Source organism: Scyliorhinus canicula, chromosome 14, assembly GCF_902713615.1.
Source record: "Scyliorhinus canicula chromosome 14, sScyCan1.1, whole genome shotgun sequence".
NCBI lineage: Eukaryota > Metazoa > Chordata > Chondrichthyes > Carcharhiniformes > Scyliorhinidae > Scyliorhinus > Scyliorhinus canicula.
In genome coordinates, this window is record NC_052159.1 from 121,850,997 (window position 1) to 121,874,473 (window position 23,477).

The following is a 23,477-nucleotide window of genomic DNA, read 5'->3' on the forward strand; positions in this document are numbered from 1 at the left end:
GGGTGCCCACTCAGTCAGAGGAACAATGGCCGTTGTTCGGATCTGAGGCTGTTGGGTACGAGGTGTAACAGGAGAACAGCTAAGTCGTCCGTCTGATAGCGAGCGTTGGCCTTGGACTTACTTGCTTCTGGTGCAGCTGGTGGACGGGTCTCTCCGCTTCGAGAGCCGAGTCCAAGAGAGCGATTCTGTCTCGGGGGCTTCTTCTTATGCCTGAAGGGGGCGTTGCGCACTCTTGGGCGGGCCTTGAACTTGGCCCCAATTAATTGGACCGCATCTTAATCACTGGCATCGATCTCGACCAATAAAGGGGTGGGTGCCCTGATGGCTGGGCGTGTCTTTGGTGGCCGTTGGCCTTGCTTTGTTTGTGTCTTTCTGGCGCCGGGCTGTCTGCAATAGTATCGGTTACTTGAATGTCATTCCTTTGTTCCCGGAGATGGGCTAATTGACCTACAGTTTCAGTCTCGTCTTGGAGTTGCCTTCTCAATACACATCCAGGCTCTGTGCCTGCCTGCTTTCTTAGCACTGTCCATGTTTCCCTATAGTCTTTGCAAATATCAATTTTGTATTCTGGAAGTGGCCATCCCAGAAGTCTACAGGAGCTTTCCCTGTTTGGAGGATTTGGAGGAGGATGTCGAATTGCTGGGTGGGAATGGGTATCTGCAGGTATTTTGTGTGAAGGCAGGTTTCGACCTTTCCGCTTCTACCGCCTATTCTAGGGGATAGTTTCTAAAGTGGGGGTGGGGGAGGGGAAGGCCTCGGAAATTTATAAAGAGCTTATGGAGTGGGAGGGAACCCAGTTAGGGGAGGTAAAGCGCAAATGGGAAAATGAGCTAGAGACAGGTCTGTGGGAGGATGCTCTGAGTAGAGTCAACACATCCTAATCATGTGCCAGGCTCAGCCTGATTTAATTAAGCTGGTTTACCGGGCACACATGACGGTGGCCCGGATGAGCAGGTTTTTTGTGGTGGAGGGCAGGTGTGTAGGAGGGCCCGCAAATCATGTCCACATGTTTTGGGCATGTTCGAAGGTTAGGGGATTGCGGCAGGGATTTGCGAATGTCATGTCCACGGTGCTAAAAATGAGGGTGACGTCGAGTCTAGAGGTAGCGATTTTTGGAGTGTCGGAAGACCCGGGAGTCCAGGGGCTAGAGAGGCTGACGTTTTGGCCTTTGCCTCTTTGGTCGACCAGAGATGGATCCTATTATCATGGAGGGACTCGAAGCCCCCAAAATCAGGGGTATGGGTTGGCGACATGGCTGGGTTTCTCAGGCTTGAGAAAATTAAGTTCGGCCTGAGAGGATCAATGTTAGGGTTCGTCTGGAGATAGCAGCCGCTTATCGACTTCTTCGGGGAAAATTAAACTGGTAGCAGATATAATAAAGGGGGGGGGGAGTTAGTTTAGTTTATTTAGGGCAGCACGGTAGCATGGTGGTTAGCATAAATGCTTCACAGCTCCAGGGTCCCAGGTTCGATTCCCGGCTGGGTCACTGTTTGTGTGGAGTCTGCACGTCCTCCCCGTGTGTGCGTGGGTTTCCTCCGGGTGCTCCGGTTTCCTCCCACAGTCCAAAGACGTGCGGGTTAGGTGGATTGGCCATGCTAAATTGCCCGTAGTGTCCTAAAAAGTAAGGTTAAGGGGGGAGGTTGTTTGGTTACGGATATCGGGTGGATACGTGGGTTTGAGTTGGGTGATCATTGCTCGGCACAACATCGAGGGCCGGAGGGCCTGTTCTGTGCTGTACTGTTCTATGTTCTATTTTAGTGTAGGGATCAGCGAGAGGAGATGGAGGCACTTGGGAATTGTGTGTGTTGTTGGTTGGGGGGGGGGCGGTGTTACTGATTTATGTTTACATTTGTATTTGTATCTTTTATTGCTATAAAACCATAAATGTCTTAATAAAATGTTTGTTAAACAAAAAAAGTAATGAGTTCCAGAATTTCATCGCAGCAGCCATGAAGGGTAGGAATTTATTTAAATTAGTGGACTGAAACAGGTGGTTGCTTAAACCCGCCCTCAGGTTGGTGAGCTGGCCTCCCAATGCAAAACTGACACACTCTAAATTTTGATAGCTTCTGCCGAGAGCTGGAGGATGAACTCCTCCAAGAGCAATAAATGGCCAGTGAAGTCCCTTTGTGAGCTTGCTGTCAGCTTGTTAAGGGCCAGTTTTGAATCATTTCTAAAATACGGGATCCACAAAGTTCTCAGCCAATGATAGGGAGGAGCAGGCACAAACATGGGGTAATCAAGTCAAAACGGAGGGGCAGCAACAAGCGACACCATTCATAGAATCATATAAACCCTACAGTGCAGAAGGAGGCCATTTAGCCCATTGATTCGGCAACGACTCTCGTGGCCAATCCACCTAACCAACACATCTTTGGACACTAAGGAACAATTTAGCGTGGCCAATCTTTGGACTGAGCAAACCGGAGCACCCGGAGGAAATCCACACACAAGTGATGAGAATGTACAAACTCTGTCACTCAAGGCCAGAATCAAACCAGAATCCTTGGTGCTGTAAGGCAGCAGTGCTAACCACCATGCCACCATTGAAGTAGGAAGGCTCAGAAAAGGTCCTCACTCACAGGCAACCAGTGTATAGTGTAAGTGAATCATCTGTTATATCTGTTTATTCTTGCCAGGGAAATGTCAGGGGGGTGAGTGTGGATGGCTTTGGTGAGTCCCTTTGATTAAGGGTCGTACGGGTTCATGAAAGAAGGGGGATTCAGGAATGCTGTGCATTCCAACTAAAAGGGGGGAAGAGGATAACAGGAAATGGGATGAACTATTTTGAAATATGATCAAGTAGCGATGAGGAACAGAGAACGATCATACATAGGGCAACAGGAGTCAAGGGGCAGCAAGGTAAGAAACGTGATACCGTCAGCACAAGGTCTATCAGAAATGAGAAGCTACTGAACACGTTGGAGCATCAATGCCGCAGAGGGCTGCATCTGTCCAGGCAGTTAGTTGCTGACTTGTGTGTCCTTGTTGAGACGCATCAAAGGGTTTATGGCATCCATTGTCATCGTCTTCCTGTGGCTGTAAAAGTGGCATTTTACTTTTTTCAAACTGGGTCGTTCCAAGCAGTGGCAGCAGATATTGCTGGTATCCCTCAGTCAACAGTACGTCCATGCAGGCAATGGATGCTCTGTTCAGGGGGCAGCATTGAATTCCAGACGAATAGTAGTTCAAAAGGCAGTGAGAGTTGCCTCCAGCGCCGGATTTCCTCAGGTACCGGGTGTTAATTTTACCCATCAAGGCAGCATTTGACCACTTTGTAGAGATCGACAGCACAGAAAAGGCCCTTCGTCCCATCACGTCTGCTCCGGTGTGATATCAAAGATTGATGGCAGAACTGAAATAATTGGGAATTGGAGGAGAGATCTCTTGGAGTTATACCTAGCACACAGGAAGATGGTTGAGGTTGTTGGAGGTCAACCATCTCAGTCCCGGGACATTGTTGCAACAGTTCCTTTGGTAGTGTGCTAGACCCAACCATCTTCATGTGCTTCAATGACCTTCCTTCTAACATAAGGTCAGAAATGAGGGTGTACGTTGATAATTCCACAATGTTCAGTTCCATTTGGATTTCCTCAACTCCACATCCAGGTTTGAGTTGATCAATGATTCACCGCTTGACTTCCCAAATGCTTCTGTCACCTTTAAGCTACAATTGAAAAATGTGATGATATACACCCCAATTGCTTGGACGCACCCCAATTGCTTGGAGAAAGTGATGTTACACCTCTACAAATCATTGGTCAGACCACATTTGGAATATTGTGTTAAGTTCTGGGCACCTTATTTAAGGAAGGATGTTAAAGCCCGAGAGAGAGAGCATAGAGGAGATTTACTAGAATGATACCAGGAATGAAGAATTTTAGATATGAAGGAATATAGATAGAAGGAATGAAGAATAAAGATTGGAGAAATTAGGCTTGTTCCCCATGGAGCAGACAAGATGTACATAGATACAGAAAAGATAGGAGCAGGAGGAGGCTTTTTGGCCCTTCAAGCCTGCTCCGCCATTCAGCATGATCATGGCTGATCATCCAACTCAATAGCCTAATCCTGCTTTCTCCCCCATAGCCTTTGATCCCATTCTCCCCATGTGCTATATCCAGCCGCCTCTTGAATATATTCAAGGTTGTAGCATCAATTACTTCCTGTGGTAATGAATTCCACAGGTTCACCACTCTTTGTGTGAAGAAGTGTCTCCTTATCTCTGTCTGAAATGGTCTACCCTGAATCCTCGGGCTGTGACCCCTGGTTCTGGACACACCTGTGATTGGTAACATCTTCCCTGCATCTACCCTGCCTAGTCCTGTTATAATTTTACAAGTCTCTATGAGATTCTTCTGAATTCCAGCGAGAACAATCCCAACCTAGTCAATCTCTCCTCTTCTGACAGTCCCACCATCCCTGGAATCAGTCTGGTAAACCTTTGCTGCACTCCCTCGAGAGCAAGAACATCCGTTCTCGGAGAAGGAGACCAGAACTGCACACAATACTCCAAGTGTGGCCTCACCAAGGCACTATACAATTGCAGCAACACATCCTTGCTTCTATACTCGAAATCTCTTGCAATGAAGGCCAACATACCATTAGCCTTCTTTACCCCCTGCCGCACCTGCATACTTACCTTCAGTGACTGGTGCACAAGGACACCCAGGTCCCGCTGCACACCTTATTGAGATATTCAGAATTATGAACAATAATTTTCATTTTTATTTTAGAGCATCAAATTCATTTTTTCCAATTAAGAGACAACTTAGCGTAGCCAATCCAGCTACATTTTTTGGGTTGTGGGGGCGAAACCCACGCAAACACGGGGAGAATGTACAAACTCCACATGGACAGTGACCCAGAGCCAGGATCGAACCTGGGACCTCGGCGTTGTGAGGCAACCACTTACACCACCATGCTGCCCTTGAATTATGACCAATAGTGACAGGGTAAAAAAGGATACTCTATTTCCACTAGTTGGTATGTCAGTGACTAGGGGGTCACAATTTCAATATGGTCAGCAAGAGAGCTCGGAGTTAGATGAAGAGAAACTTCTTTACTCGGTGAGTTGTTGGGGTTTGAAATGCGTTGCCTGGGGGAGTGTTCGAGGTGGATTCCACAGGAGGTTTCAAAAGAGAGCTGGATATATATTTGAAAGTGGTGAATTTAGAGGGCTATGAGATAAGGCTGGGGAATTGGACCAGCTAGGTTGCTCTTGGGAGCTGGTGCAGACACGATGGGCCAAATGGCCTCCTGTGCTGTAAGTAAACAAACAAACAAATTCTGAAGAAGCTTTGGATATAAGAAATGTGTTCAGGAGTAGGCCTTTTCAAGCCTGGTCCATTACACTTCGCCTCAACTCCACTTTCCCGCTGATTCTTCATAATCCTCGACTCCCCAATAATTCAATAATCTGTCTTTCTAGGACTTGAATGTATTCAATGGTTCAGCATGCATAGAGAAATCCAAAGATTGACTACCTTCAGAGAAGACATTTTGCGTCACTCCATCTTAAATGCAGATGACTTATTCTGAAACTATGCCCCTAATTTTGCAGTCCCCCATGAGGATGTTCTTTCAATATGTATCATGTCAAGCCCCCTCAGAATCTCATATGTTTCAATAAGATAACCACTCATTTATCTAAACTCCAATAAATCTAGGCACTCCCAACCAGATCAGGTTTTTCCTCATAAGATTCCTATTGCCTCCAATTTTAGTACAGTCGGAATCGAACCTTTGTTTGTGACCTCAGTTGTGAATGTGTTTACCTGTAAGGATGTAGTTTATACAGAATCGCGGTTCACAGCGCTGAAACCTCACACATCCATGATTTGGAATGTTCAACTCTGACCTCTCCCACATAGAAAGCACACACTGCACATGTGCCATCTCTGCACACATCCAAATTCACGCTTGCAATTTCACACTGAAAGAATTTGCGAGAATGGATGCTCCGTGAACAAGGGGTCCAAAACTGTACACAGTACTCTAGGTATGGTCTCACCAATGCCCTTGTCATGGGCCAGGGTTTAGAGAACCCCAAAGTGTATCATGGAGTTGACCTGACCCACAGCTTTTACTAGATTGTGGGATGGGGAGCACACGGGCCACTCTACAGATGTGGTACAGCAGAAATGGAAAAGTATTTTTTTAAAGCAAAACAATGTTTATTCTATGAACTCAAGTTAACCTTTTTACAACATGCAGGATTCTTTCCTGGTCCTGGTATTGCCGTAGCTTTGCGATTATGGCCTTGGTTGTTCCCCAGCTTTGGCCAGATTGACTTGTGGGCTCTGCCTATTTCTGGCGGCTTGGGTAAGCTGCCTCTACCCACCAGGGAACCCACAGAATACATGCCCTTGGTTCCCTACGGTAGGCACACTATGCGTAAGTTCTGGTACCACGATCAGTTCTCCTAATCCTCGACCTTTCCCTTTTAGCGTCCCTTGTGTCGTCACTAACCTTGCCATCTCTGTTTCCAATGTGGCAATCTGGTCGCTTTGGTCAGTCGAGGCCTTCTCTAGCTTTATTATGGTTGTGTTCTGCGTCACCAGCCGCCCCTCTGCCTTTTCCAGGACCATCTGCAGGGTGAACAACGCCTCTGCCACCGTCAGTTTGATCATTGCCCTCATCTCTGCTTTAATGGCCTGCTTGATTTCCCGGAGTTCCTTTTGTAAGGAATTCCCTCCATTCCTTTGTCGGGGGGGGGTGGGGCATCTCTGTGTGCGGCCTGGTGGGCCCTCTCGGTCAGGCATGGCCAGGGCCTCATCGCCCCGTCTCCTCGATTCATCTGTCCAGATTTTTGCTGCCTTTCCCATCCTTTCGCCCCCTGGAGTTACTGTTACTCAGCATATGTAGTCCTGGTGTTGGAAGAGAGTGAGGGCTGTTTGCAGGATAATTTGCGCCTAAAGTGCCAAATTCCAACTTTTCAGGAGGAGAGCCAACTTTCGTTCGGCCGCTTAGCACATCTCTATCACCGGAAGTCATAACATAAGAACATAAGAACTAGGAGCAGGAGTAGGCCAGCTGGCCCCTCGAGCCTGCTCCGCCATTCAATTAGATCATGGCTGATCTTTTGTGGACTCAGCTCCACTTTCCGGCTTGAATACCATAACCCTTAATCCCTTTTTTCTTCAAAAAACTATCTATCTTTACCTTAAAAGCATTTAATGAAGGAGCCTCAACTGCTTCACTCGGCAAGGAATTCCATAGATTCACAACCCTTTGGGTGAAGAAGTTCCTCCTAAACTCAGTCCTAAATCTACTTCCCCTTATTTTGAGGCTATGCCCCCTAGTTCTGCTGTCACCCGCCAGTGGAAACAACCTGCCCGCATCTATCCTATCTATTCCCTTCATAATTTTAAATGTTTCGATAAGATCCCCCCTCATCCTTCTAAATTCCAACGAGTACAGTCCCAGTCTGCTCAACCTCTCCTCGTAATCCAACCCCTTCAGCTCTGGGATTAACCTCGTGAATCTCCTCTGCACACCCTCCAGTGCCAGTACGTCCTTTCTCAAGTAAGGAGACCAAAACTGAACACAATACTCCAGGTGTGGCCTCACTAACACCTTATACAATTGCAGCATAATCTCCCTAGTCTTAAACTCCATCCCTCTAACAATGAAGGACAAAATTCCATTTGCCTTCTTAATGACCTGTTGCACCTGCAAACCAACTTTCTGTGACTCATGCACTAGCACACCCAAGTCTCTCTGCACAGCGGCATGCTTTAATATTTTATTGTTTAAATAATAATCCCGTTTGCTGTTATTCCTACCAAGATGGATAACCTCACATTTGTCAACTTTGTATTCCATTTGCCAGACCCTAGCCCGTTCACTTAACCTGTCCAAATCCCTCTGCAGACTTCCAGTATCCTCTGCACTTTTCGCTTTACCACTCATCTTAGTGTCATCTGCAAACTTGGACACATTGCCTTTGGTCCCCAAATCATCTTTGAAAGTATGACACAAAGATAAAAAGCTTTTTTGGAACTGCTACAGAAGAGCTAAATCCAAGTTAAAACTTTGGCTGTGATTTATCGGCCACACCCCGCCGCAATTCATGCGGGTTTTGAGGTGGTTTTTGGGGGAGGGGATTCCATCTGGGATCCCACCTGCCCCGAACTGGAGGCAATTTTATGGTGGGGGTGTGGGGCAAGCCCATCCTTGTCCCAAAAGAGTTTAAAAATTAATTCTGGTGGTGGGGAGGAGGTGGGGTGAGGTGGTTCCAGGTGTGTTGCTGTAGTGCCTCTTCCTCTCACTGCAGCACTGTGCGTGGAGGGGCTGTACATCTTCAAGGCAGGACTTCCACCCCAGTAAGAATGCAAGTCCCGCCTTCTGCCTGTCAATGCTGAGCCCCTGCCATTCTAAACATTTAAACATAGATCTTGCTGTTCCTACAGCCCAATTAAAATTGTAGCATTTACTTTATTTTCTCAATATTCCTTCCAAAGTAAATCTCTGCACTTCTGCTTTAAATCTACTCTGCCCTGTGGCTATTTCAGCAATTTGTCCTCAAAGTATGTTACCATCCTTCTCATTATTTGCTACAATTCTTAGTTTTGTAGCATCTACTTGCTTTGAACTGAAATCCCCTGCACACCATTGACCAAAAAAGAGAATTGGTCCCAGCATCGACCACTTGAGGAAACCGCTGCATACTTCCCTCTGATCTGAAAAACAAACATTCAGCACTACTCTGCTTTCTGTTCCTTTGCTAATTTTGCAAAACAGTCTGCTATGTGGTATTTTTATGCTTTTTTGAATGTTCATGTACACATTCAACACAATACTCTCAGTCAATGTCTACTTTACTTTAAATGGATGTGTAGGGTATAAAACCAAAGAAGTGTTCTGATTCCCATGGAGACCGATAACATTTAAAAAGGTATTTGAGTTCCCAATGACCAGCTTAAAGGAATTGCCCAATTGATTTCAACATCGACTAAACATTACTGAGTAAGCAGGTAATAGTGTAAATTCCAGAAACAATAACATGACTAATAGCCCCACACTGCATATCTGCTGTACAGTATGCTTTCCGTATGAATTACAGGCCAGAATTTTTTCAGCCACTCTCTCTGGTGAGATAGAACAAAGAACAACACAGCACAGGAACAGGCCCTTCAGCCCTCCAAGCCTGTACCGGTCATGATACCAACTTTTGCCAAAACCCTCAGCACTTCTTTGTGCTGTATCCCTCTATACCTATCCTATCAATGTGTTTGTCAAGATGCCTTTTGAACGTCGTTAATGTATCTGCTTCCACAACCTCCCCTGGCAATGCGTTTCAGGTACTTGCCACCCTCTGGGAAAGAAATCCTGCGTCACATATCTAAACTTTGCCCCACGGACCTTAAACTTATGCCCCTTGGTGACTAACCCTCCACCATAGGAAAGAGTGCCTGCCCATCCACTCTATCCATGCCCCTCATAATCTTGTAGATCTCCATCAGGTCACCCCTCAACCTCCATAGAACGTAGAACATTATAGTGCAGTACAGGCCCTTCGGCCCTCGATGTTGCACCGACCTGTGAAACCACTCTGAAGCCCATCTACAGTATTCCCTTATCATCCATATGCCTATCCAATGACCATTTGAATGCCCTTCGTGTTGGCGGGTCCACTGTTGCAGGCAGGGCATTCCACGCCCTTACTACTCTCTGAGTAAAGAACCTACCTCTTACATCTGTCCTATATCTCCCCTCAATTTAAAGCTATGTCGCCTCGTGCTAGACATCACCATCCGAGGAAAAAGGCTCTCATTGTCCACCCTATCTAATCCTCTGATCATCAATTAAGTCACCTCTTAACCTTCTTCTCTCTGACGAAAACAGCCTCAAGTCCTTTAGCCTTCCCTCATAAGATCTTCTCTCCATACCAGGCAACATTCTGGTAAATCTCCTCTGCACCCTTTCCAATGCTTCCACATCCTTTCTGTAAATGCGGCGACCAGAATTGCATGCAATACTCCAAATGCGGCCGCACCAGAGTCTTGTACAACTGCAACATGAACCCATGGCTCCGAAGCTCAATCCCTCGACCAATAAAAGCTAACACACTGTACGTCTTCTTAACAACCCTCTCAACCTGGGTGGCAACTTTCAGGGATCTATGTTCATGGACACCGAGATCTCTCTGCTCGTCCACACTACCAAGAATCTTACCATTAGCCCAATACTCTGTCTTCCTGTTATTCCTTCCAAAATGAATCACGTCACACTTTTCTGCATTGAAATCCATTTGCCACCTGTCAGTCCAGCTCTGCAGCTTATCTATGTCTCTCTGTAACTTGTAACATCTGTCCCCAATGTCCACAACTCCACCGACTATAGTGTCATTTGCAATTTTGCTCACCCACCCTTCTACGCCCTCCTTTTATAAAATTTATAAAAATGACAAACAGCAGTGGCTCCAAAACAGATCCTTGTGGTACACCACTAGCAACTGGACTCCAGTCTGAACATTTCCCATCAACCACCACCCTTTGTCTTCTTCCAGCGAGCCAATTTCTGATCCAAACTGCTAAATCACCTTGAATCCCATGCCTCCGTATTTTCTGCAATAGCCTACCGTGGGGAACCTTATCAGACACTTTACTGAAATTTATATACACCACATCAACTGCTTTACCCTCATCCACCTGTTTGGTCATCTTCTCAAAGAACTCAATAAGGTTTGTGAGGCACGACCTACCCTTCACAAAACCGTGTTGACTATCTCTAATCAAATTATTCCTTTCAAGATGATTATAAACCCTATCTCTTATAACCTTTTCCAACATTTTACCCACAACCGAAGTAAGGCTCACAGGTCTATAGTTACCGGGGTTGTCTCTACTCCCCTTCTTGAACAAGGGGACAACATTTGCTGTCCTCCAGTCTTCTGGCACTATTCCTGTAGACAAAGATGACTTAAAGATCAAAGGCTCAGCAATCTCCTCCCTAGCTTCCCAGAGAATCCGAGGCTAAATCCCACCCAGCCCAGGGGACCTATCTATTTTCTCACTTTCCAGAATTGCTAACACCTCCTCCTTATGAACCTCAAGCCCTTCTAGTCTAGTAGCCTGAATCTCAGTATTCTCCTTGACAACATTGTCTTTTTCCTGTGTGAATAATGACGAAAAATATTCATTTAGCACCTCTCCTATCTCCTCGGACTCCATGCACACATCTTTCCAATACTGTCCTTGACTGGCCATACTCTTACCCTAGTCATTCTTTTATTCCTGACATATCTATAGAAAGCTTTAGGGTTATCCTTGATTATTCCTGCCAAAGACTCCTGTCATTGAAGAAGCCATGATGTGGAGATGCCGGCGTTGGACTGGGGTGAGCACAGTAAGAAGTCTTACAACACCAGGTTAAAGTCCAACAGGTTTGTTTCAAACACGAGCTTTCGGAGCACGGCTCCTTCTTCAGGTTCACCTGAAGAAGGAGCCGTGCTCCGAAAGCTCGCGTTTGAAACAAACCTGTTGGACTTTAACCTGGTGTTGTAAGACTTGTCATTGAAGAAGACACACTTTAAACCACCTTCCTGCCTGCCGGTACACTCCTGCAACTTTGAAACCTTACTCATGACCTCACTACTCTCAACCTCCTGTATACTGGAGCTACAATTCAGGTTCCCAATCCCCTGCTGAACTAGTTTAAACCCTCCTGAAGAGCATTAGCAAATTTTCCCCCCAGGATATTGGTACCGCTCTGGTCCAGGTGTAGACCACCCCGTTTGTAGAGGTCCCACCTACCCCAGAATGAGCCCCAATTATCCAGTAATCTGAAACCTTCCCTCCTGCATCATCACTGTAGCCACGTGTTCAACTGCTCTCCCTATTCCTCATCTCGCTAGCACGTGGCACGGGTAACAACCTAGAGATGATAACTCTGTTTGTCCTAGATCTAAGTTTCCACCCTAGCTCCCTGAATTCTTGCCTTACATCCCTATCCCTTTTCCTACCTATGTCGTTGGTACCTATGTGGACCACGACTTGGGGCTGCTCCCCCTCCCCCTTATGGATCCCTAAAACACGATCCCAGACCATCTTACTAATGAAAACAGTCCGAGTCTATTCAGCCCCTCCATATAGCTAACACCCTGCAGACCAGGCAACATCCTGGTAAACCTCCTTTGCACCCTCTCCAAAGCCTCCACATCCTTCTGGTATTGTGGCGTCAAGAATCATGCGCAGTATTCCAAGTGCGGACTTAAAGGTTGTATACAACTGTAGCATGACTTGCCAGTTTCTATACTCCATGCCCCATCCAATGAAAGGAAGCATTCCGTATGCTTTCTTAACTACTTTGTCCACTTGTGTTGCCACCTTCAAAGATCTATAGACCTACATGCCAGATCACTCTGACTTTCTATATTCCTAATAGTTTTGCCATTTACGGTATATTTCCCCTCTATGTTACACCTACCAAAATGCATTCCCTCTCATTTATCCGGATTAAACTCCATTTGCCATTTCTCTGTCCAAATCTCCAACCTATTTTTGTCCTGCTGTATCTTCTGACAATCCTCAACACTATCTGCCACACCACCAACCTTGGTGTCATCCGCGAACTTGCTAATCAGACCAGCTACATTTCCCTTCAAATTTTTTATGTACACGACAAACAACAGAGCCCAAGCACAGATCCCCGTGGAACACCACTAGTCACAACTTTCCATTAAAAACAAACACCCTTCTACTGCTACCCTTTGCCTTCTGTATCCATCTTACCACCTCACCTCCGATCCCGTGTGACTTCACCTTTTGTACCAGTCTACCATGAGGCACCTTGTCAAAGTCTTTACTAAGTCCATGTAAACAACATCCACCGCCCTCCCCTCATTAATCAATCTTTGTCACCTCTTCAAAAAACACGATCAGGTTAGTGAGGCACGACCTTCTGTTCACAAAACCATGCTGTCTTGCTTATGAGTCCATTTGTTTCCAAATGGGTATAAATCCTGTCCCTGAGAATTCTCTCCAATAATTTACCGACGTGAGGCTCACCTGCCTATTGTTTCCAGGATTATCCCGGTCATACCGAAATCGCTGGACATTTGGCTGGCCCAGTGAAGTAGGGCATAAAATTCCCAGCCACAGTTTTTAGAGAAAATTATCCACAATCACTTGCAGCTTCTAATGGGTTCACATATACCTATTTCCTTGAATCGTCAAGTTGAATCATTGCCAAAAGCCCTTCCCTTAGTTTCCGAAGAAATCCTGAACTAACTGAGCAGTAAGGATCGCTCCGGTGACGGGGATGTGCCGAGTAGTCACACATCAGGGGCTCTCCTCCATAAGACAGGTTCATCCCGTAGGTAGAGGACAAATGAACAGGTTATTCCCGCAGGTCGAGGACGAATGTAATGGTGCCAGGGAGGCCCGGCCAACCACAGACTTTGTCAGGTTTTGGACAGCCGCCTTTGAGGCGATGTCCAAAGTTGTGGGGGTAAGAATGGAGCCGTGCCCAAGAGTGACAATCGTCGGGATATCGGACCAGTATAACTATTCATGGTGAAGAGGGCCAACACCCTTGCCTTTCTAATTGCCCGCTCGACTGGCGATCAGCACCACTCACAGCTGCAGACTGGCTGGCAAACCTGTCGGAATTTCTCCACCTGGAGAAGATCAAGTTCACCATCCGACCATCCGAGGGTCAGAAGATTGTTTCCACATACATGGACGCCATTCACCAACTTGTCCCAAGACCTGTTTGAAAACAGCCATTAGAGCAGCGGGGTGGGGGGGACACACAGGAGCCAAAGGGACCACAGGGAGCAGACAGGGAAGGGAGTGGGGGTGGAAGCTACGAGAAAAAGAAAGGAAGGGGCGGCTGGAAAACGACTGACACAGGGCCTAGAACAAGACCATAAGAAATGGAATCCCTAAGGGAATGCTGAAAATAGGACAGGGAGGGGGGGGGGGGGGGGGGGGAAGGGGCTTAAATGACGAGGTGGGGGAAGGAAAGGAAAGGGCACAGCCCACATGTAAATGGTAGATAACTGCCCATTGTACAGTGAAGGGCCCAGGAAAGGACCCTAAAACAACGAATGAAGAGGTGGGGGGGGGGGGGGGGGGGATCAGCCAAATCCAATGGGGTGGGGAGGAGGGGGATCGGCAAAATCAAAGGGAGTAGGGGAGGAGGGGGGAGCGGAGCAGAGGTTTCCTAATGTATAGTGTATAATATGTGAAAACTTCAATAGAACACTTTTAAAAACAGGGTCACTCAGCGATTCCTCTTCTTAGTCTTACCATTGAATTTACAGTGCAGTAGGAGGCCATTTGGCCCATCGAGTCTGCACCGGCCTTTGGAAGCCCACACCGTCACCCTATTCCCATAACCCAGTAACCCCACCTAAACCTTACGACACGAACGGCAATTTAGCATGGCCAATCCACCTAACCTGCATATCTTTGGACTGTGGGAAGAAACCGGAGCACCCGAAGGAAACCCACGGAGACATGGGGAGAACATGCAGACTCTGCACAGACAGTGACTTAAGATGGAATCGAACCTAGGACCCTGGCACTGTGAGGCAGCAACTGTGCTACCCTGCCACCCATCCTTTTGAATGAACTTGGATTCTCTTTGACCAGATGCTATCTTCATTCTTATTTCCTGCCTGGTAGCTCGCATTGGACCTGTTGCGCTTTTCTTCTCTGGTCAGACTTTTCTTCTCTGCTGACCCCGCAAGCTGCATGCTTTTGTCTCTGTGAAGTTTCTCTCTCTCTCTCTTACTGCCCAAAACTCTGATATAGAAAATCTGTCCACAACCATTATTGTTACCCCGCCTTTGTTTTCAGGTAAATTGTTCTCAGTAAATGTCAACCTGGGACCCTTGTCTCCTTGGTAAACAGGCTATAAGGGCTTGTTATTGAGCAGGACTCCTAGTAGATCATATGACTCCATTTTCCCTTGAATTGTGGAAGCAGTCCAAAAGCGTTATCAACTTATAAAACGTAGCTTTTTTCAAACACTGGTTAGGCCCCAGCTGGGATATTGCGACCAGTTCTGGGCACCATCCTTTAGGAGGTGCCAAGGTATCTTATAGGGTGCACGTTTACCTGAATTGTACTAAGGAGGTGGGATTTGAGTTATGTGGAGAGGCTACAGAAACTGGAGATGTTTCCCTTAGAGCAGACGAGGGCTGATTTGATACAGGTGTTCAAAAGCTTTTTTAAAGATTAGGGGCTGAATTTTCCCCTTCGAGGCAGAAATTCAGGCCGTTTGTCAATGTCATGCTTCCACCTCCTAATTCACCCCGCCCAGTACCATATTTTCTCTTCCGAGTCGGGGGCAAGTTGAGTTAGGGTCACGGTCTCCCAAAGCAGGCCCTAGGTGGGCTCCAAAGCAGGCAGATTAGATGTAAAGGCTAAAGAACAGGTCTGATTGATTTTATCCTAGATTTCTAAAAGAAGTGGCTGGTGAGATAGTTTTTTAAAAATATTTTTATTCCATAATTTTCAACATTTTTCCAATTTGCAACAACCCAACAAACATCCTCACCCATAAGCCCCCCCCCACTTCCTCCCCCAGAAATCAACGGTATCCAACACCCAAATGCAAAATTAACAAACCCCAACAATTGTGGAATCCACCTAACCTGTACATCACCCCTTAAGAGCAAATGTTACTTCTTCCAGTGTCAAAAACCCCAACAGGTACCCTCGCTACGTCGAGGTACAGGGTGGAGAAGCTGACCTTCAGCCCAACAAGACCCGCGTACAAGCCATCAGCGAGGCGAAGGCTGAAACATCTCCCCCCACACCTGCCGCTCTGTCCGGTCTGAAACCCCGAATATGGCTTCCAGGGGACTGGGCTCCACATGCACATGTAGAACCCCTGAAATGGTGCTGAACACCTCCTCCAAAAGCTTTCGAGGACTAAAACATATGCACATGGTTCACAGAGCACCTCCCACATTGCTCACAGGCACCTGTTGTGTACTGTAATTTGGAATAACACAAACTGCCACTTGATGCAGTTTTGAGTAAAGGATGTTCCAGACTTTGAAGTGAGTTCAGTGTGTTTTATTGAACTATTAGCACAGTTCTCAATGAGTTTGACTTTCTGCTAATCTAAATGTAGTAACTCAGTCTAACTGAACCAGTCTTGCTCAAAGCCACGTGCTGGGGTGTGATGCTGAGGGTACACCCTGTCTCACTCTGTAGATGTTGGTCTGTGGAAAGAGGCGGGGTGTGAGTGCCTCATCCCTTTTATAGTGAGATACCACCCTTGAGTGTCCTGACTGCTCATTGGTCATGTCCTATTCTATGTGTTCATTAGCTGCATGTTTGCATATCATGACAGCATCCTCCACCCCTTCGAACAGCCGGCTCATCCTAGACTTTGTAAGGTGTGCTCTGTACACTACCTTCAGATCCCCTGGTTTGCGCATGCAGTTGAGGCATTTGCCCTCTGCAGCACCTCACACCACAATCCCTTTTCCAGCGCTGTCCCCAACTCTTCCTCCCACTTCGCCGTAACCCCTCCATGGACACCCCGACCTCCACCAAAATCCTCACTTAAATCGACAAAATAGCCCCCCCTCTTCAATCGCACGCTGACAGTTCCGCCTCCAGCAATGAGCAGGCAGGCGTTATCGGGAACGTCAGGAAGACCTTTCTCACAAAGTCCCGCACCGGCATGTACCTGGAAACCTTCGCAAACAGAAGGGGGAGCAAGGGGCATCCCTGCCTCATACCCCAATGCAATGCAAAGTACCCTGAATTCAGACTATTAGTGTGCACACTAGCAATCGGCTCCTTGTATAACAGCTGCACCGTCACCACAAATTTCGGCCCAATCCCAAATTTCTCCAACACCACCATCAAATAACTCCACTCTACCCGATCAAATGCCTTCTCCGTATTTAAAGGCACTACCATCTCTGTCTCCTTTCTCTTTGCTGGAGAAAGCACCATATTCAACAGTCTCCTCGTATTCAAGGACTACTGCCTGCCCTTTACGAACCCTGTCTGATCCTAGGCCTCCCAAAAGTGAGCGTGAAGTAGAGGTACAAATATGGAGACAGATTATAGAACAACGTAGGAGCAATATGAAATGAAATGAAAATCGCTTATTGTCACGAGTAGGCTTCAATGAAGTTACTGTGAAAAGCCCCTAGTCGCCACATTCCGGCGCCTGTCCGGGGAGGCTGGTACGGGAATGGTGTTTGGTATGGTGGTTGTGATGGGAGATTTTAACTTCCCCAACAGTGAATGGTTGGAGGTGTAGATGGAGCAGAATTTGTAAGGAGCATCCAGGAGAGTTTTTTAGAGCAGCATGTAAATAGTCCAACTCGGGAAGGGGCCATACTGGACCAGGTATTGGGGAATGATCCCGGCCAGGTGGTTGATGTTTCAGTCGGTGATTACTTTGGGAATAGCGATCACAATTCCGTAAGTTTTAGAATACTCATGGACAAAGACGAGAGTTGTCCTAAAGGAAGAGTGCTAAATTGGGGAAAGGCCAACTATAACAAAATTCGGCAGGAGCTCGGGAATATGAATTGGGAGCAGCTGTTTAAGGGTAAATCCACATTTGAAATGTGGGAGTCTTTTAAGGAAAGGTTGATTAGAGTGCAGGACAGACATGTTCCTGTGAAAATGAGAGATAGAAATGGCAAGATTCGGGAACCATGGATGACGGGTGGAATTGTGAGACTAGGTAAGATGAAAAAGGATGCATACAAGATCGAGGCGACTCAAAACTGATGAAGCTTTGGAGGAATATCGGGAAAGTAGGACAAATCTCAAACGCGCAATAAAGAGGGCTAAAAGGGGTCATGAAATATCTTTGGCTAACAGGGTTAAGGAAAATCCAAAAGCCTTTTATTCGTATATAAGGAGCAAGAGGATAACTAGAGAAAGGATTGGCCCACTCAAAGACAAAAGAGGGAATTTATGCAGGGAGTCAGAGGAAATGGGTGAGATTCTTAATGAGTACTTTGCATCGGTATTCACCAAGGAGAGGGACATGACGGATGGTGAGGCTAGGGATGGATGTTTAAATACTCTAGGTCATGTCGGCATGAGGAAGGGGGAGGTTTTGGGTATTCTAAAAGGCATTAAGGTGGACAAGTCCCCAGGACCGGATGGGATCTATCCCAGGTTACTGATGGAAGCGAGGAATGAAATAGCTGGGGCCTTAACAGATATATTTGCAGCATCCTTGAGCACGGGTGAGGTCCCGGAGGACAGGCGAATTGCTAATGTTGTCCCTTTGTTTAAGAAGGGTAGAAGGGATAAACCAGGGAATTATAGACCTGTGAGTTTGACGTCAGTGGTAGGCAAACGGTTAGAGAAGATACTGAGGGATAGGATCTATTCACATTTGGAAGAAAATAGACTTATCAGTGATAAGCAGCATGGTTTTGTGCAGGGAAGGTCATGTCTTACAAACCTAATAGAATTCTTTGAGGAAGTGACAAAGTTAATTGATGAGGGAAAGGCTGTAGATGTCATATACATGGACTTCAGTAAAGCATTTGATAAAGTTTCCCATGGCAGGTTGATGGAAAACGTGAAGTCGTATGGGGTTCAGGGTGTACTAGCTAGATGGAGAAAGAACTGGCTGGGCAACAGGAGACAGAGAGTAGCGGTGGAAGGGAGTGCCTCAAAATGGAGAAAGGTGACTAGTGGTGTTCCACAGGGATCCGTGCTTGGACCACTGTTGTTTGTGATATACATAAATGATCTGGACGAAGGTATAAGTTGTCTGATGAGCAAGTTTGCAGATGATACTAAGATTGGTGGAGTTGCAGACAGCGAGGAGGACTGTCAGAGAATACAGCAAAATATAGATAGATTGGAGAGTTGGGCAGAGAAATGGCAGATGGAGTTCAATCCAGGCAAATGTGAGGTGATGCATTTTGGAAGATCTAACTTGAGCAGACTATATGGTCAATGGAAGAGTCCTGGGGAAAATTGATGTACAGAGAGATCTGGGAGTTCAGGTCCATTGTACCCTGAAGGTGGCAACGCAGGTTGATAGAGTGGTCAAGAAGGCATACAGCATGTTTACCTTCATCGGACAGGGTATTGAGTATAAGAGTCGGCAGGTCATGTTACAGTTGTATAGGACTTTGGTTAGGTCACATTTGGAATACTGCGTGCAGTTCTGGTCGCCACATTACCAGAAGGATGTGGATGCTTTAGAGAGGGTGCAGAGGAGGTTCACCAGGATGTTGCCTGGTATGGCGGGTGCTAGCTATGAAGAAAGGTTGAATAGATTAAGATTGTTTTCATTGGAAAGACGGAGGTTGAGGGGGGACCTGATTGAGGTCTACAAAATTATGAGAGGTATGGACAGGGTGGATAACAAGCTTTTTCCAAGAGTGGGGGTGTCAATTACAAGTAGTCACGATTTCAAGGTGAGAGGGGGAAAGTTTAAGGGAGATGTGCGTGGAAAGTTTTTTATGCAGAGGGGGGTGGGTGCCTAGAAAGCAGGCACGATAGCATCATTTAAGATGCATCTGGACAGATATATGAACTGGTGGGGAACAGTGAGAAGTAGACTTTGGAAAATAGGCAACAGGTTTAGATAAAGGATCTGATCGGCGCAGGCTGGGAGGGCCGAAGGGCCTGTTACTGTGCTGTAATTTTCTTTGTTCTTTGTTCTTTCCAACCATGTTCGGAAGGCATCCCTCCAACTTTAATGCCAACACCTGTTGCCAATATCTTGGCATCTACATTCAGCAGACATATGGGCTTGTACGACCCAGACTCCACTGGGTTATTGTCCTTAAGCAACAACGAGATGGAGGCCATCGTTTGTGGCTAGACATCCGTGTCTTTCGTGTCTTCGAACATTCTCAACGTTCAACGGCGCCAGCCTATCCTTAAATCTTTTCAAATATTCGACTGGGAACCCATCCGGTCCCGCCTCCTTCCCACCCTTCATCTTCCCGATTGCCACCTTCACCTCTTCCACCCCCAGTGGCTCCCCAACCCTGTCCTCTCCATCTCCCTCAACCTTGGGCACTCTAACCCACCCAGAAACTCCCTCTTTTCTCACTCCTCCTCTGGTGTTGCCGACTTATAACTAGGCCCTATATAACTCCGCAAACATCTTATTAATCTGTTCCCAAGCCACCACCCACTCCCCAACCTGTCCTGCAGCCGAACTGTCTCCCTCGCCGCAGCCTCCCTACAGAGCTGACCTGCCAACATACGCCCTGCCTTCTCCCCTTCTCAATTGATGCACCGCTTTCTCCGTGGCCAAAAGGTCAAACGTCATCTGCAACTCGTTCCTCTTTGTCAGGAGCCCCATGTCAGGGTGCCTTGCGTACTTCCCATTTGCCTCCAAAATCTCTCTATCAGTCGTTGGGGTTTCTTGCTCTCCTCCCTATCCACCTTGGCCTTAAACAAGACCACCTCCCCCTCACGCCTTCGGAGCCCCCCAAATCATCGACCGTCCAACACCCTCCGTGTGATTGAATGCTCCTCAATCATCTCCCCTAACTTGAACTCCACATACTCCTCAATCATCTCCCCTATCTTGTCACGGAAGCTCCAAACCGCCAACAATCCCACATCCATACTGGGCAGCATGATAGCATAGTGGTTAGCACAATTGCTTCACAGCTCTAGGGTCCCAGGTTCGATTCCCGGCTTGGGTCACTGTCTGTGTGGAGTCTGCAGATTCTCCCCGTGTGTGCATGGGTTTTCTCCGGGTGCTTCGGTTTCCTCCCACAGTCCAAAGACATGCAGATTAGGTGAATTGGCCATGCTAAATTGTCCTTAGTGTCCAAAATTGCTCTTAGTGTTGGGTGGGTTACTGGATTACGGGGATAGGGTGTGGGCTTGGGTAGGGTGCTCTTTCAAAGCCGGTGCAGACTCGATGGGCCGAATGGCCTCCTTCTGCACTGTAAATTCTATGAAAAAAATCCTCCATCCTGGCTGCCCCCTTCTCAATGCCACGTCCATCCAATGCAGAACGTGATCCGAGGTCACAATTGCCAAGTACTCTGTCCTCTTAACTACGCCCAACACCGGGTTAGTGAGATAGTTGATGCGATGGTTTTAATTTTCCAAAATTTCCTAGATTCAAAGGAGGTTCCATTAGATTGGAAAATAGTGAATATTCAAAAAGAGAGAGAAAGAGAAAGCAGTAAACTACAGGCCAGGTCATGTAACATCTGTCATGGGCAAAATGTTCAAAGCTCTATTAAATAGTTAAACAGGGCAGATCAAAACATTCAAAGTGAAAATGATGTTTCACCAATTTATTGGGGCTCTTTGAAGAAGGATGACAAAATCTAACCCAAAATAATGGGGATACTGTTTCTACTTGTTGAAGGGTCTGCAACCAGATGGCACGGATTTAAGGATACTGGTAAAAGAACCAGAGGTGCCATGAGGAAAAGAAAATTGCAAAGCGAGCTGTTATCAATGGAATGTAAGCATGAAAGGATAGTGGCAGCAGATTCATTGGTAACTTTCAGAAGGGAATGTTTTCAGGACTTTGAGGAAAGGGTAGGGTAATAGGATTAAATCAATAGTGTTTTCTAAGAGCTTGCACAGGCGTGATGGACCAAACAAGCTCCTTTGCTGCTTTCTATCATTCAGTTATGAGAAGTATGTTTGCATAAATGTATCAGAACTGTTTCAAGATTTATGTTTTTCTATCATTCCTGAAGATTAATAAGCTATTACAAATAATTTTGAAAATAGATTTGGTTTACTTAAATGTCAACACTTCCCTGAACTCTTCATAGGGGCAAAACTGCAGTACTGACCGATAACAGAATTCGTACCATGAATGAAGTTATATCAGGAATGCGAATCATCAAGATGTATGCGTGGGAAAAGCCCTTTTCAAATTTGATTGCTCAAATTCGAAAGTAAGTTTTTTTTACAATATTCACTGTAACCTATTCAGTCCAAAATGCACGGGACGGAGTTATTTCTGAATTTCAGAATTTTCGGGGTTATAGAATTAAATTGGAATCACTCACCACAAGCATGTTAAACAGAAAACACTTTAGATACAAGTGTTTACCTGAAAGAGAAAACAATGATAAAACATTGGAAAGTAATAATAAAAGTTGTTTTACCTATCCAAATACTGCATCTTCCATGTTCTACTCCCAAAGCACTGTACTAAAGTGATTCCATGAGTTGCTTGGATCTGCACAAAAAAAACTCCTGACAACTGGTGTTTCCGAACAAAATATTTCAGGACTGAAGAGTGTAAGATTTTGATCATGGTATTAATTTTTAGGATTTGTTGTGTAGTCTGTAACATCAATGGATTTTTATATTTAAGCACATTTTAAATTAAATGGGCAGGTTGAATTTATGTTAGAGGCAATTTATGTCAGTCAAGGCAGTTGGGATTCTTTACAGGAAAGCTGCTGTTTGTGAGAAATTACACTTAATGGTTTTATGACTAAATTAATTAAGAGTTTTTTTCTTCATCTTCGAAGAAATGGTAAAAAGGTTGATTGACCTTTGACTAAACCCATGCATTAAGCCCATGCATTGATTCAATAGTTATTTCTAGGGAAGAACATCTGTATGAGAGGGAAGCTGTTCTTTCAGTTTTGACATTATGACAGGACATATTTTTAACATTTGTTCTTAATGGTTTTAGTGTTTGAAGGAATGTGAACATTTTTTTCCCTGGGACCCACTTTTGCCAACTGGCTGACAGTCAGGATCCACGCCGGTCAACCTTCACGACCCACGCTGGGTGACCTTTGTGACACACACCACGTTCGCTTACATTTAATGTGAAAATGCGAAAGGGTAGCCTGCTTGGTCTTCTTGATCTCACTCCAATCAGATTCACAGGAGAAGAGGGCAATGTGCATACACTAAAAAGATGATTATTATTAGGTGCAGACTTTAGCTAGTTTATTTGTGCCGTCTTCACCTTTATGAGAACAGAAAATCCAACCTCGAATGTAGGTTGCTGTGAAGGGCAATAGCACCAACTGGATACTTCTGGGTGATGCTATCCTGAATGCTGACAGCCTCATGGACTTGGTGTGTTTTTAATGTGTTGTCACAGGTCAGGTACAACAGCTTAGTCTTTTCATTTGGAGTCAGCTGTAGTTAATAATTGGCTCTGGGATCTCAACCTTCAAAGGAATTTTTCACCCACCATTTCTCTTTCAAAATCTGAAACTTCGCCTCTCTTTGCCACTACTTCCCAGCAAATAACACACATGGGCTTTGTATCCTTATTTGCATTGGCACAAAAATTGACAAAACCATACTTCAAGAAATCAACTTTATGCTGTCCTGTGTTAAGTTTCTTCCTTGTACGCTGTTCTCCAGAGGCTCTGGACCTCTGTGCAGAGCGAACACTAGCACTGCTCGGTCCTGCAGTGGATTCTCCTGAGCAGCGCTCTTCGGATACAAATGCAACATCCTGGCCATTAGGTACATAAGGTACTTGTGAGTCTGGCTGTCTCTTTCTTGTAACAAAATTATCCATCGTCATAGTCGTCTTACCTTGCT

General features: G+C 46.0%; 1 protein-coding gene across 1 annotated transcript in view; it reads left to right on the top strand.

Moving 5' to 3' along the window:
* Positions 1–23,477, top strand: part of abcc4 (ATP-binding cassette, sub-family C (CFTR/MRP), member 4) — a 655,673-nt gene that overhangs the window by 149,932 nt on the left and 482,264 nt on the right. The window contains exon 7 of the mRNA XM_038817953.1: positions 21,728–21,853. Coding sequence (XP_038673881.1) covers positions 21,728–21,853 — 126 coding nt within the window. The remainder of the gene's footprint in view (positions 1–21,727; positions 21,854–23,477) is intronic.